Source organism: Pelmatolapia mariae, linkage group LG5, assembly GCF_036321145.2.
Source record: "Pelmatolapia mariae isolate MD_Pm_ZW linkage group LG5, Pm_UMD_F_2, whole genome shotgun sequence".
Lineage (NCBI taxonomy): Eukaryota > Metazoa > Chordata > Actinopteri > Cichliformes > Cichlidae > Pelmatolapia > Pelmatolapia mariae.
In genome coordinates this window covers 6,293,873-6,306,305 of record NC_086231.1, presented here as the reverse complement: position 1 = coordinate 6,306,305, position 12,433 = coordinate 6,293,873, and the positions used below count along the sequence as shown (strand labels likewise).

At 36.4% G+C, this 12,433-nt stretch overlaps 1 protein-coding gene across 1 annotated transcript in view; it reads left to right on the top strand.

Moving 5' to 3' along the window:
- The first annotated feature begins 244 nt into the window (after positions 1 to 244).
- Positions 245 to 12,433, top strand: part of necab3 (N-terminal EF-hand calcium binding protein 3) — a 38,366-nt gene continuing 26,177 nt past the window's right edge. The window contains exons 1-2 of the mRNA XM_063473461.1: positions 245 to 540; positions 5,011 to 5,035. Coding sequence (XP_063329531.1) covers positions 418 to 540; positions 5,011 to 5,035 — 148 coding nt within the window. The 5' untranslated portion in view covers positions 245 to 417. The remainder of the gene's footprint in view (positions 541 to 5,010; positions 5,036 to 12,433) is intronic.

Sequence of the window (12,433 nt, the reverse complement as noted above, 5' to 3'; positions counted from 1 at the left end):
GCCCTTTAAAATAAGCCCTTTTTATCAGTGTTAACAACTCTGGCGATGAATGAGCACTCTTAGGGCAACTTGGTCGTATATTGTAGCTCTAGTTTTGATACTGTGTCTTCGCGTTCAAACTGAAAAAATAAAAAGATATACAAAGGGTTATGGGGAGAAAAGAAGCTTTAGTGATGATCAGTTTAATCCAGATGCTGATAAACGAGCCAATCACAGCGGCTCCAGCAGGAGGGGCTGGCGGGTCTCTTCAGCTGCGCACCACAAAGTTGCAGAGCGTCCCCGAGTCCCCGCCTGCCTGCTTGCACTTGACATCTCTCGCACCTGGAGCCCTATTCTCGTCCACAGCAACATCTTCATTTTACTTTAGCCTTCTAGACTTCAACAGTTTGATTTAGACGTGTTTCGTTGCGGTCGAAGATGCTGGCTTGTACAGAGATGATCACTATGTGCCTGCAGTCGGCCAAACAGAAGCATCTTCGGGCTCAGCAGCAACAGCAGCCGCCGCACAATGCCGGACAGGGGCTTACTATTTTTCATGATGTGAGTGGATCCGCTCTCTTACTCAAGTATTAGTATTACTGATGCAACACATTGTTGACGCTTTTGCTTTTCATTCATACTTGAAACGTTTTTCTTGTATTTCTATATTAACTGTAAGTCTAAATATATTCATTGTTCAAATAATATTAGATTGAATGAAAAAAAAGGAAAAAACGAAAAGAAAAGATCTGGTCTCAGTTGATATAGTGCTGCAAATTTAAATGTGTTTTCTCTCTCTCTCTCCCTCTTATTTACTTATTACTTTCTAGAGAATTGAGTGGAAATGAAAACTGCATCGTTACAGTATTGTTTATCAGATGTTGTGTGGTGTGCGCCTCGCCATGTACGCGCGTGTGCGTAGGAAAGTAGGAAAAGCTGCAGCTGCAGCTGCTGTCTCTGCATGATAAATTAAGCTCCCAGTCTGACAGGTTTAGGGACTGCTGGGGGTTCTCCTCTTTTTGTTACGCACAGATGCAAACACTTCTGGGCTTTCAGAGGCAATACGTGCAGTGAACCTATTCAATATATATGTATTAAAAAAACAAACAACCAAACTAAGTGATCAGATAAAACTTAACTCAAAGATGGTGCTATGATTTATAATGCGCAGCTTACCGTAAGTTGTGCTCAAAACAGTAACAGCCTGATTAACCTGCAATGCTGCCATAGAAACCACCATCCAGCTTCTCATCTTGTTAGAGGTTAGCAGACCAGTGATGTTTCCAAATCTGAGCTCTCACTAGCTTGAAGCTTTCCATTTCCCTTTGACTACAACCTTGTGTAGACAAGGACATTACTTTTGCAGAAATGTCTATTTAAAAGTGTGCACTGTCCCTGAATGGGGTATGTGATTGAAGTGCTTCTCATATTCAGTCTTCGGCCTTGAGCTTTTCTGTTGACTGAGCACTAACACACAAAAAAGACCATTCAGCTTGACGGTTCTATGCTCAAAATATAATTATGCTTAAATTGTTTAAAACACTGTGTGTAGGAGACAGTACTGAACACAATAATAATCAGTCTCAGTCAGAAACGGACATGCTGTCTTGAATTTAAGTGCCATGTTGCTCTGTGCATTGCATTTTTCTCCTCATTCTTTCTTTTTATTGCTTTCCACCTTTATTTGGTGCAGAAGCACCATGTTCCAAGACTGGAAACATTCCTAGCTGTAGATTGACCAAATATTCCCCTGGGACAGTTGAGAGATTTTAAGAATTTTAATCTTTTGTGTTGGTTTGACATTTCCATTAGTACAGGTTTAAATCTGCATAAAGATTTTGTGTTCCTAAAGTAAAAGCGAGTAATGTGAATCCTTTGTTATTGCAGTGCTGCCTACTGATTTTCAAGTGGTTACGAGACATACACAACAGAATGACAGGGGACTAATGACTAAATGTGATGGGACTGCTAATTGATTCAGAACATTTTGTAATTGTTTGTAACAATTAAACCGATTTATTATAAAAGCACGTTGCTTGGTTTTGCATGCAACATATAGGCTTTAATTTGCAGACAGATCTGCACATCAGTGCATTAATGGCAGGATACTGAGCCAGTCACTAACGTTAGAGATGCAAAGATTGCAACAAATCAAAGAAAAAGCAAACCTTTAAAAGTGACTGATTGTGCTAGGGTTGTATGAGGCTGTTTCATCATTTACATTGTTGGCTACTCTTCTTAAAGTCTTTGTTTTGTGAATGCAGCAGGCCTGCTTTTCTTAGGCTTTCTTGATTCCTGGCACTTATTTCTGCTTCTTCTCTTCTTTTGCTGCTACTGAGAAAGAAAAATATAATATTTTGGATTTTCACAGAAAGTAAATCATGTGGCATTTACTAACAACAAAGCATATTTATTAGGGTTTTTTTTGTGATGTTCTATTTTTTTATTAAGTATTGCACCAAGTGGTGTGAAAACAGAGCCTGAGATAACCCACCGTCTTAATACCCTCCACCATGACATCAGAACAGCAACACACTGGGAAGCAGGTCTGACCTTTCCTGGGCTTGCTGTAAATGATGCATTATCGTCTCCTGACACCAGAGAGTCAAAAGACACAGCCAAACAGCAAACACATTTAACGCTATACCTGATCTCCCTGGAATAGAGGAGGAGTGGAAAATGTTGGCTAGATGGGTCACAGTGCCAAAGTGAAAAAGAACAAGCTGCTGACTGAGATTGTGCAGTGACAGAACCCTAAAGCCGGTACAACATCAAATTTGTATTCATGTAAGATAAGCAGAGTGTTCTGATTGTCCTTTCTATGTGCAATCCAAGTGCAATAATAGGATGAGGAATCAAAAATAGAGCAGCCAGTGTTTCGTGAAGTGAGTCGTTATGACCCGGCTCTTGTTATAAGTCAGGATTGAAGCAGTGGAGAGACAGACAGACACACTGAGGGCACAAGTGCAAACCTTGAGCTTGTTGACCTAAAACGAGGACCAGATTCTGCAGGATTATTAAACTGTAGGTCAAAACCAATGAGCACGGCAGTCGTGCTGCTTAACATTGGACATAAATGTCTCAGGGAGTGAAAGAGAATCAATAAAAGAGAACAAATTACGAATCTGCTGTTTTCATTGCAGATCTTACATTCAAACTCTCTTAATGAAACTATTGTGTTCTGCTCACCTGGATGACTACCAAGCTGCATACAGCTACAAATGCACACATATGTTTGTTTGTGTGGCTGCATTAATATTTGTGAAATTCTTATTATAGTACACAGATTAAACTAAAATTGGTTTAAAAATCTAAGTTTCATGTTCATATTTTCAAGACACACATCTCAGTGCACAGTAGACTTGAGTTTTATTTGATTGTGTATTCAAACGCTTTAAAAAATATATTTAGCCTTCACAATAGTTACTTTAGTCGCTGTGTTGTGGCTGTGATCTTTCTTTAAATCTACATCTAAAGCCCTGTTTTAATGCTGTTATTTATTGATGGTGTGTTGGTATAGCTTTCTGTTTCGCTTCTATTTTATGTTGTTTGGTGAAGCCAAACAGTCCACTTTCTATTTTCTGGACAATAATGTTTTCACTGAGCTAAAGAAAAAAAAATGAAACAAGTAGATTTTTACGTGTTGACCAAAAAGCAACTCTTTTTCTCAAAGCAGCCGCACAGACTTTACAGGATCAACCCTGAGCTTTATCCTGTTGTGTGGACATTTGTCTTTTGTGTTTCAGAAAACAAATGGCTTTCCTCAGTTTTAGTGATTTTTCTACTTTTAGTGAATAATCTATACTGTTGATTTTATCTGATGGGTGTTTTTTCGGCTTGAGAAGTGGGCTTTTTATAAGTTGCCATTACTGGTGGTTCAAAACTCAGCTAAAAACAAGAAGATTCTATCTTTTTTTAAACTCCATAACAATTACAACAGTAACTGCTGCCACATTACACTATCAAACACAGACCAGTTACAGATTTTGTTTTATATATATACATTTGTTTTGGGTTTTTTGCTGCAGCTGAGTGATGTGGTGTGTGCAGTCATAGTTTTGTCTTCATATAGTCATCACTGGTGTATTAAATAATACAACTGACGTAAGTGCTCCATCCGCTACTGTTAATTCAAGCCAGTTTTGTACATGAGAGTCCCCCACTGGGAACAGAATGGAGGAAGCCAAATCTATTAAGATTACACAGCATTGTTTATATACCACGCAGCATCGTTGTGATTAGACTGATAATCCATGAACTGGCTTCAAACGAACATTGTCACCGCGTTATAAAACTGATACGATGGCTATGTTGAAGTAAGCAAAACAGTAAACTACTGCAGGAGCAGGGCTTTGTTTCTGCTTTTCCTGCTGTCAAATGTTCAGATGCTCATAGTGAAAAATGATTTATTAAATCAAAACTTAGTGAAAGGTGGACTTCTGTGTTGTTTGCAGACAAAGCTTCATGCCAGAGAAAATAAGCTGCAACTGGATCAGATAGTATCTTGTGTTTGGAGTCCCCATTATTTGTGACTTACTGTTACTCTTGCACATTATTACATACTGTATATTTTACAAAATTGTGTATAATACATATAGCAAATGATTATTCTTCTTACTACCTACCATATAAGCCCTCCTAAGAAATTAATGAAAAAGCATCAGTGAGTCAAACAAATAGAAGATAAACATAGTGTGGCGTTACCGTACAATTATCACTTCTGAAGTAAATGTCTGTTTACTTTAGAATGATAATTGTTCAACCTATTTTAGAACTGACACTATCAATTTGCTTTCAACCTAACATGACTCACTCATGCAGAGTATAACAGCCTTTGTAAATGTCCTTCTTCTTGTCATCTTTCTAGTCTGTGCAGCAGGATAAACGAACTGCAGGCGTTAAACATCCTATTGTGTTTTTGACAAACTGCCATGATTCTTAATAATTTACACCTGCTTATTGCAAGAATCCCTTCAGTGATCCTATGCTAGAAATAAAAACCATCCTCTCCCCCCTCTTTTTGTTTTCCAGATTTTCCGCAGAGCAGACAAAAACGGTGAGTAAACAGTACATAATATGCTTGGTGATGAATAATTTGTCACAATGCATGCTTGTTATTTCTCCACATCTTTCCACTTGTTATTATGCCCCAAACAATCTGGATGGAGAAAAAAAAAAGGGGGGGGGGGGGGGGGGGGGAATTTGCATGAATGACTCTTCAAGTGAATCTTCTTTCCTCTGCATGCTTGAATAAGTTTTTCCACCCAATTAAAATTATTCTAAGATTCTGGATTGTAGCCGAAACTTGGGAGAACATGCCACACAAAATAAAGCTTCTTCCTGTCAAACTGCATTGTTTGGGTGCTGCGGGTGCTGTTTACAAATTATTATGAGTCATGTTAACACAGCCGCAGCCAAGATATTTTTTCTAGCAACAAATTTATTGCCAAATGCGTACAGGATAGACTTCGTATTTCAAAATGTTCATCATAGTTGGACATCTGTACACATACATGCTACCTATGTCTGTGTCATAATCAGTTGTTTGTTTTAGTCATTTTACCTCATGGTAATGGCACATTCTACCAAGGACTGTGCTACTTCACAATGATACTGTAGTTCCATACTCACTGTCGGTTAGCCTGATCGGTTTGGTCTGAATGCACAGTGAATGCACCTGTAGATGCCTCCTACGTCACACTGTATAGGGCTCTCAAGGGCACCTTGGGTTTGTAAAATTTGGCAGTGAGAAGATATAAGCATTGCAAGCGCTTACTGTAGTTGTTATTTGTGCCAGTAGCCCCTGGAGACTCCAGCATTAATGCATCAATATTATTGGTGCGTGATGTTTAATGCATTCAGCTAATTTTAATGAAATTACTTGTTGTTGTACAGACTTCCCCCTCAGATTGGTTCATTATAGTTTACATGAGCAATTTTCAGGAAATTAGATTGAAGTGAAGCTGTAGCTTATGCAGTATTTGCTCTGGGATTATTAATAAATTAAGCAAACAGACAAAGATGACTGCAAAAGCGGCTGCCGTGTCTCTTGTATGTGTGTATGTCTCTTGTATTACACCAGAGACTTGTTTTGTTGAAAAAAAAATATTTTGTGATTTTGCTAAACTGATATCAACCCCTGATATTTGTCATTGTTTCAGATGCAATTTTTCTTTTTTTCGGTGACATTGAGGCACAAAAGGATCCATTGTGATTACTTTTGACAGTGCAACAGAAGGCACGCATTTCTTAGTGTGCAAAGAGAGAACGCTTTTAGATTTAAGATAAGTACAGAAGAAAATACGTAAAAAGACTGGCTCACATCAACATCTACCATACTGGGATGCATCTTGGCGTGTATTAAGTGCACAATCGATACTTTTAGGAAGCTGCAAAGTTCTGATGGGTCAGCATTTACATTTTTTAGGCCCTAAAAGTGAAAACATAAATAATAATAATAATAATGATAATAATAATAACTGTCCTCTTTTTTCTGCTCCAACAAAGCTTTATTTCTTTTTGTTAAATCATTTTTGTGTTTTTAAATAAACAGAACAAATGTTCATTGTTGAGACCAATGGAGTCTGACCAATTTGAGTATTAGTGTAAAAATTGTCTCAGTAATATATATTTTGTAAATCAGGTCAATCTAGTTATTTCATATCCCTTTCTTAAGCTACTCCCTGATTATTGTCCAATAATCAGGGAGTAGCTTAGAGTTTGGAGTCCAAACTCTAAATAAATTTGTCATGGATGTTGAGGTAATTTGATGCAGGACCTCCAACAGTCAGCCTTGGTACAGAAATTAGATAAACATTGTAATAATAAACAAATGACTAATTTCCAGCTAAAGATTCTCCTCGAGAGTAAGCATGCTGTTAACCACTGTATCTCATTTCTCTTGTGTTATTATGAAAGGACCTTTGGCTTCCTATCTTACTTTAATTTTCATGCTTTGCTTTTCAGTTTTTAAAGAGCTCTTTAAAATTATCATGAATTTCTATCTCAATTGTGACTGAAATGCATTTCTACTTTATGTAGTTTTTTTACATTTAACTTTTTCAAGGGAGTTACTTATTCAAACATTTTTGTTATCAGAAATATGTCTACTTACTAAATGGTTTTGAACATTAAGGACTGCACATTTAGTCTGACCTATAATCAGGTTCAAAAAGTAAACTTTTGCTTGTCTGTTAACACCTCATACTTGGTTTTCTTTTTCTTTACCTCAATTCCAAATATCTTCTTCTGTTTTTGAAGTGACATCAATAGAATAGTCTTGGGTATATATTCATTTTTATTGTATGTATTTTATTGTTTTCAATATAGTACAGTATAGCATAGGATAGGATAGGATAGGGTAGGCTAGGATAATTCCATCCATAATGTAAAATAATACCATTCATCTAACAGAATCAAATGCTTTTTGGCATATAGATTGTCACCAGAGCCCTTCTTGTTGTCTCAGTGTATGTTTAGTTATTTGTGAGAATCCTCTATTGTGCTTATGAGGTTAATGAGACAGGACAATTTTTGCTTGACATATCACTAGTTAGAATTCTTTCAGCTATGATTGAGAAAAAAAACATGTACAGCAGGTTCAGCACCCTCACTGCTCTGTAAGAGAGATATATTTATTTCTAACATCAGATGAAATAACATGCCAAAGCAAATCAAGAAGAAGTGCACATCAGTAGGACATTATTGCGTATACAGGGTCTGCCTCCACACAACAATTACTTCTCAGCAGCTCTTAACAATCTCCTATGACAGGAATTTTACATTATGAATTGTTCTGTTGCTTCCAGCCAAATGTATTCTTTGTTTCGTTATAATGACAGAAAAACACAAAGAAAATATTCTCTCCTACAACCCCTGCTGGTTGTTTTTCATTAGTAATTGAAATAAAAATGGCACTGGAATTAGGCGGAGAATATAATATGATGACACCATCAGAATGCACTGAATAATAGAAAAGTGGTAGTTACTAAGCACCTCCTGTCTTGGTAAAACTTATAAAGTGTTACTATGGTTATAGTAACAATGATGGATAATAAACTTGAGCAAATAGTTATTAGAATGTCTCTGTGTAAATATCTAAAAATTGTTAGCAATATTATAATTTATGTTTAGTTTTGTCTTGGATGTATAATAAATGTACAATATTATTCAATAACTTATATGTAGTGTCTTGTGTCATAGCTCATAAGGTATAACAATTGTATTTCGATGACACCTGCTGATACAACCTTTTATATAGTATATTTTATATACTATGCGTTATGTATTTGTTTATAGTTGAGGTGTATTTTAACCCACACCATGATCTTTCCTGGACGTTAAAAACTAGTTTCTGTGCATATGAAGTGAATAATAGAAAATGAGAATAAATGGTCAAAAAGAGCTAAAATGAGACCGAATATTGGGCACGTTTTGGTTAGACAGAAACCAGATTTAATGAAAAACAAAATCCGAAAGTAGCTCGGCATTTCAAGCAGTTACTCCTAGTTAAACAGTACTAAAGACTTTGAAGCTATATATATATAAATAAATAAAACTTTCTCTCCATTACTACTCCAGAAAAGAATAATTTATGGACCTTAATTTGGAATAGCTGTCAAATACTGTATAAGAGAAAAAAATCTTGTATTTTTTAACTTAAGTTAAAATCATGATTCAAAAGTTTTATACTGCTTTTAATGACTACTCTAAGACCAATGTGCATGAAATCCTAAGAATAATTTAAATAACCCCAACTTTTCTTATGGGAAAATGTTATTTCTCCCTTTTCAGATATTCACATACATAATCTAAAATCAGCAGACCACACTTGCAGTGTTATGACTGAAGATGAAACCTCATCTTTCTTCTAACATCTGCTCTGTGGTGGATAAGACCTGTCAGCGTTATGTTATTATCGAAGTGGAGAATCAATAGGTTGTTTGTTCTAAAAGCAACTTAAGTTGGAATATGGAAGATATAGAGCAGCTTTAGACTTTCTCACAGGTGGCCAGGTGGAACACATCCTAAGTAGAGCATTTGTGCTAAGAATACCAGAATCTGTAACGATGCGGGCATTTTAGTGCATAGAAGTTTACCAAAAGGAATCAAGACCCATCTTTCTTCGTAATGCTTGTTGCTATTGAAGTGATGCATTCATGGGGAATTTATAAACCTCTTAGGAGAGTCTGCAATGGGACTAACCTTTGGAAAGATATGAATGTGCCCTACTTTGCGCCCTACTTTACAGGATGTACTCACTTTCAAGTTCTTGTTTACACTTGTCTTGTGAACACTTTGTTATAGTAATCTGACTTTTATAAACTAAAGTAAAGGAGAAAATGTTATATATGATCAGGCCATGTCCCATTAGCTTTTTTTAAAAAAAGCAGCACTTTCTTTCTTTGGAAACATGTTTTTTTTACATCTTGAAACTCCTAAGTGATTTTTCTTTCTAATGAAGAACAATATATGCATATTGCCTTTGCCCCAACCGTCAGCATGATTTAAGGCCGCTTCCTTTTATAATGGAATTTTCTCTACGACGCAGTGTTAAATGGAGGCTTTGGTTCACTTTATAGGGTTGTTTTACACGCTCAGCTTCGAATATTCCCCTCCACATCTCTGTTCAACACATTTGTTGTTTTCAAATGAAACAGCTGTACTGACAACTGCTTCAGTGATAAATGGTTAGAGTGTGGGTTCGGGTCGTGTAATGCCCATTCTTTTTATGATTCTCCCTTGTCAGCAAGTTGTAATCCTTGCATATGGTTTCCATGTAGTCTTTTTGTCCTTACTTTCTGAACAGAAATGTCTTATTTTAAAAACACCCTGACTACACGAATAAAAAGTTAAAAGTATCATGCCTCATGTAAAATGCATCGAAGGTATTTTGTCTGTTTCAGGCAGCTCGTGTGTTCTTTAAAACCAGGTCAAAAAACACGCAGACAGTGATTCATTTTGCAGACTGTGGTTTCAATTATTCAACATCAAAGTCATTGTTTGTTCTCTGAAAGTTTGTTCTCTGAAAGCGTTTCTGGACTGGCTGCTGTAAAATCGCATTAACTTCACATTATCTGGAAACATGACCATTACAAAGCCTCAGAAGTCATGTTTTTTGGGAAGGGAGATCTGCTTAGACACCGTATATGCCAGTGGGCCATGCGTGATTTATTAATTTAAGGACATCAGCTGATACTTGGTTTGTGAATGTTTAGTAGCTAGAGACTGTAGCTGATCTAATAGGACTGTAGAGGATGAAAAGAGCAAATGGAAGTCAGTGGCATTTTAGTGCACCCCTTTCTGTTATATAAAACTCAACACTGATTAATGGCTGGAAGACTTCATTCATTTTAGTGGAATGTGAAAAAGATGCTAATTTAAACTAGGTTATACTGTATGTACTCATGTAAAATGCAGTTCACATAGTTTATTCTCCCATGAGGAGGGGAAGAGAAGACATTTCCTTCAATACTTCCTGCTCTTTAAGTGATCTCAAGGCAAACAATGCAACTGTATGATGTATCATAAAGGATCAACATCATTTTAGAGTAACACTTGACTATACAAGAATTTCCCATTTTAGAAATAAGTGCTCCAGCATCCACTGTTCTCATCTTTACATCCATCAGAGGAGATGGATGTGTCAGATATGAGGATGGAACCAACAGGTCGCAGTTGTTTCCTGACGCTTAGACATATTTTCATCTTTTGATGTCTTCTGTCAGGATTATTACTGATTTTTTAATTAATTTAATGCTGCAAATATAGCAGTAATCTAAACATACAAATCTACATGTTTTTACAACTTATACTCTCATGTCTCCTAAGACAGGTCAAAAAGTCAAGGTAGTGCTGTGCCCTGGGTCAGGATGTCATTGACATCAACTCAAAGCCTTTGAAAAATGATGATGTTCAGGCTTGTGTATTTGTCTGGGTTTTTTCTTTTATGATAGAGACATTTAACCCAGAAATGTCAGAATGAACAGAGGAGACTGCTACTTGCTGTCAATTGGCAATCAAATGGAGAAGTGTTGCTGCTGATCCTTGTTGCTGTGTGTCTTGTTTGGCACTCCATGAAGAGGAATCTTTCCGAGTACAGCACTGTGATATGTGGCAGGATCTACAGTCTCTGGGTCAACACACTAAGCACAGACAGCATCAAATTATAAGTAAATTGCATAAAGTATATATAAGTGGAACAGCATATATGTCTATTAAAATCTATTAAAAGAGGGCCGGCTTTTAATATGTCATGCTTTTTTTCTAACCAAGAAAACATCAATCACTATTTCAACATGCACATCAACTAAACTGTGATTTTAAATATGAATAAAAAATTGTCCAAGATACTAGTACATGTGTGGTGAGCCAAGTGATTTATAGTACGTAAGAGTTCTTTGTATTTCGACAGAGAAAACAAAGACAGTGAGAGAGACTGGAAAAAACAAAAGACACTTTTTGTGTGACAAAGAAGATTTGATTTTGATTCGAAAAAAGAATGTGGGCCAAAGTGGCGAGGGCAGCTTGTTGTCTGGACCAACACATTACACATTCTGGTCAGAGGTAATGTTGAACAGTGTCAGTATGGGTCCACTTGAACAGATGGTCTTCCAGCTTGCCCTTGAATTTCCAGCTTTGCTGAGTCAACCAAGTGGAACTCCATGGCATATTAAACCACTCTCCTTTTGCCTTGTCTTTGCATAGGCATGGTTTGATTACTCAGGGGGTTAGAAGCCAAATTTTAAAAGTGTGAAAGTGTGAGTTTCTTAGCTGCCCTGATTTTGCCCTGATATGACTCTCTGTGCAAAAAACAGTCTATTTGGTGGATTTACCAACCTCATATCCATACTCATTTGTGCATATGACTGTCTTAGCTGTATTTCATCATTCTTTATTGTAATGTTACTCAGTTGCATTGATTAATTGCGTCTCCAACTCCTTCGAGTATACTTTTGCTTCCCTTTTTAGGTAAATATGCCCAGTCTATTTATTCAGCTGCACTTAAAAACATCTAGCAGCTTCTTTCTGGCAGGCTAACTGCTGACTGATCTGTGTAATCTGTGCTTGCAGACTGATTTATAATAGGCTCACGAAGGAACACTTCTTCACAGATGACAACCAAGCTATTTATCATCTGCTATTGATTTTCCTGTGCATTGTCACAAAAATCTGTGCTCACTGTTAACTAGTCTGAGCAGAATGAGAAAAAATTCAATGTGCTCACCATCTGTAGTGCTTTTACATTTCTATTTTGTGGAATACTTATGCATAGTATTAGAATTTAGTTTTTATCTGTTAGAACATTCATAGTTTTGCTTTTTCTTACAGACACGCATCATATTTACATGTTTAAATACGTGACAATTGTGTTCAATATGACTTATTATTTTATCAACAAGTCAAACCATAATATATATGGTATATATATATATATATATATATATATATATAT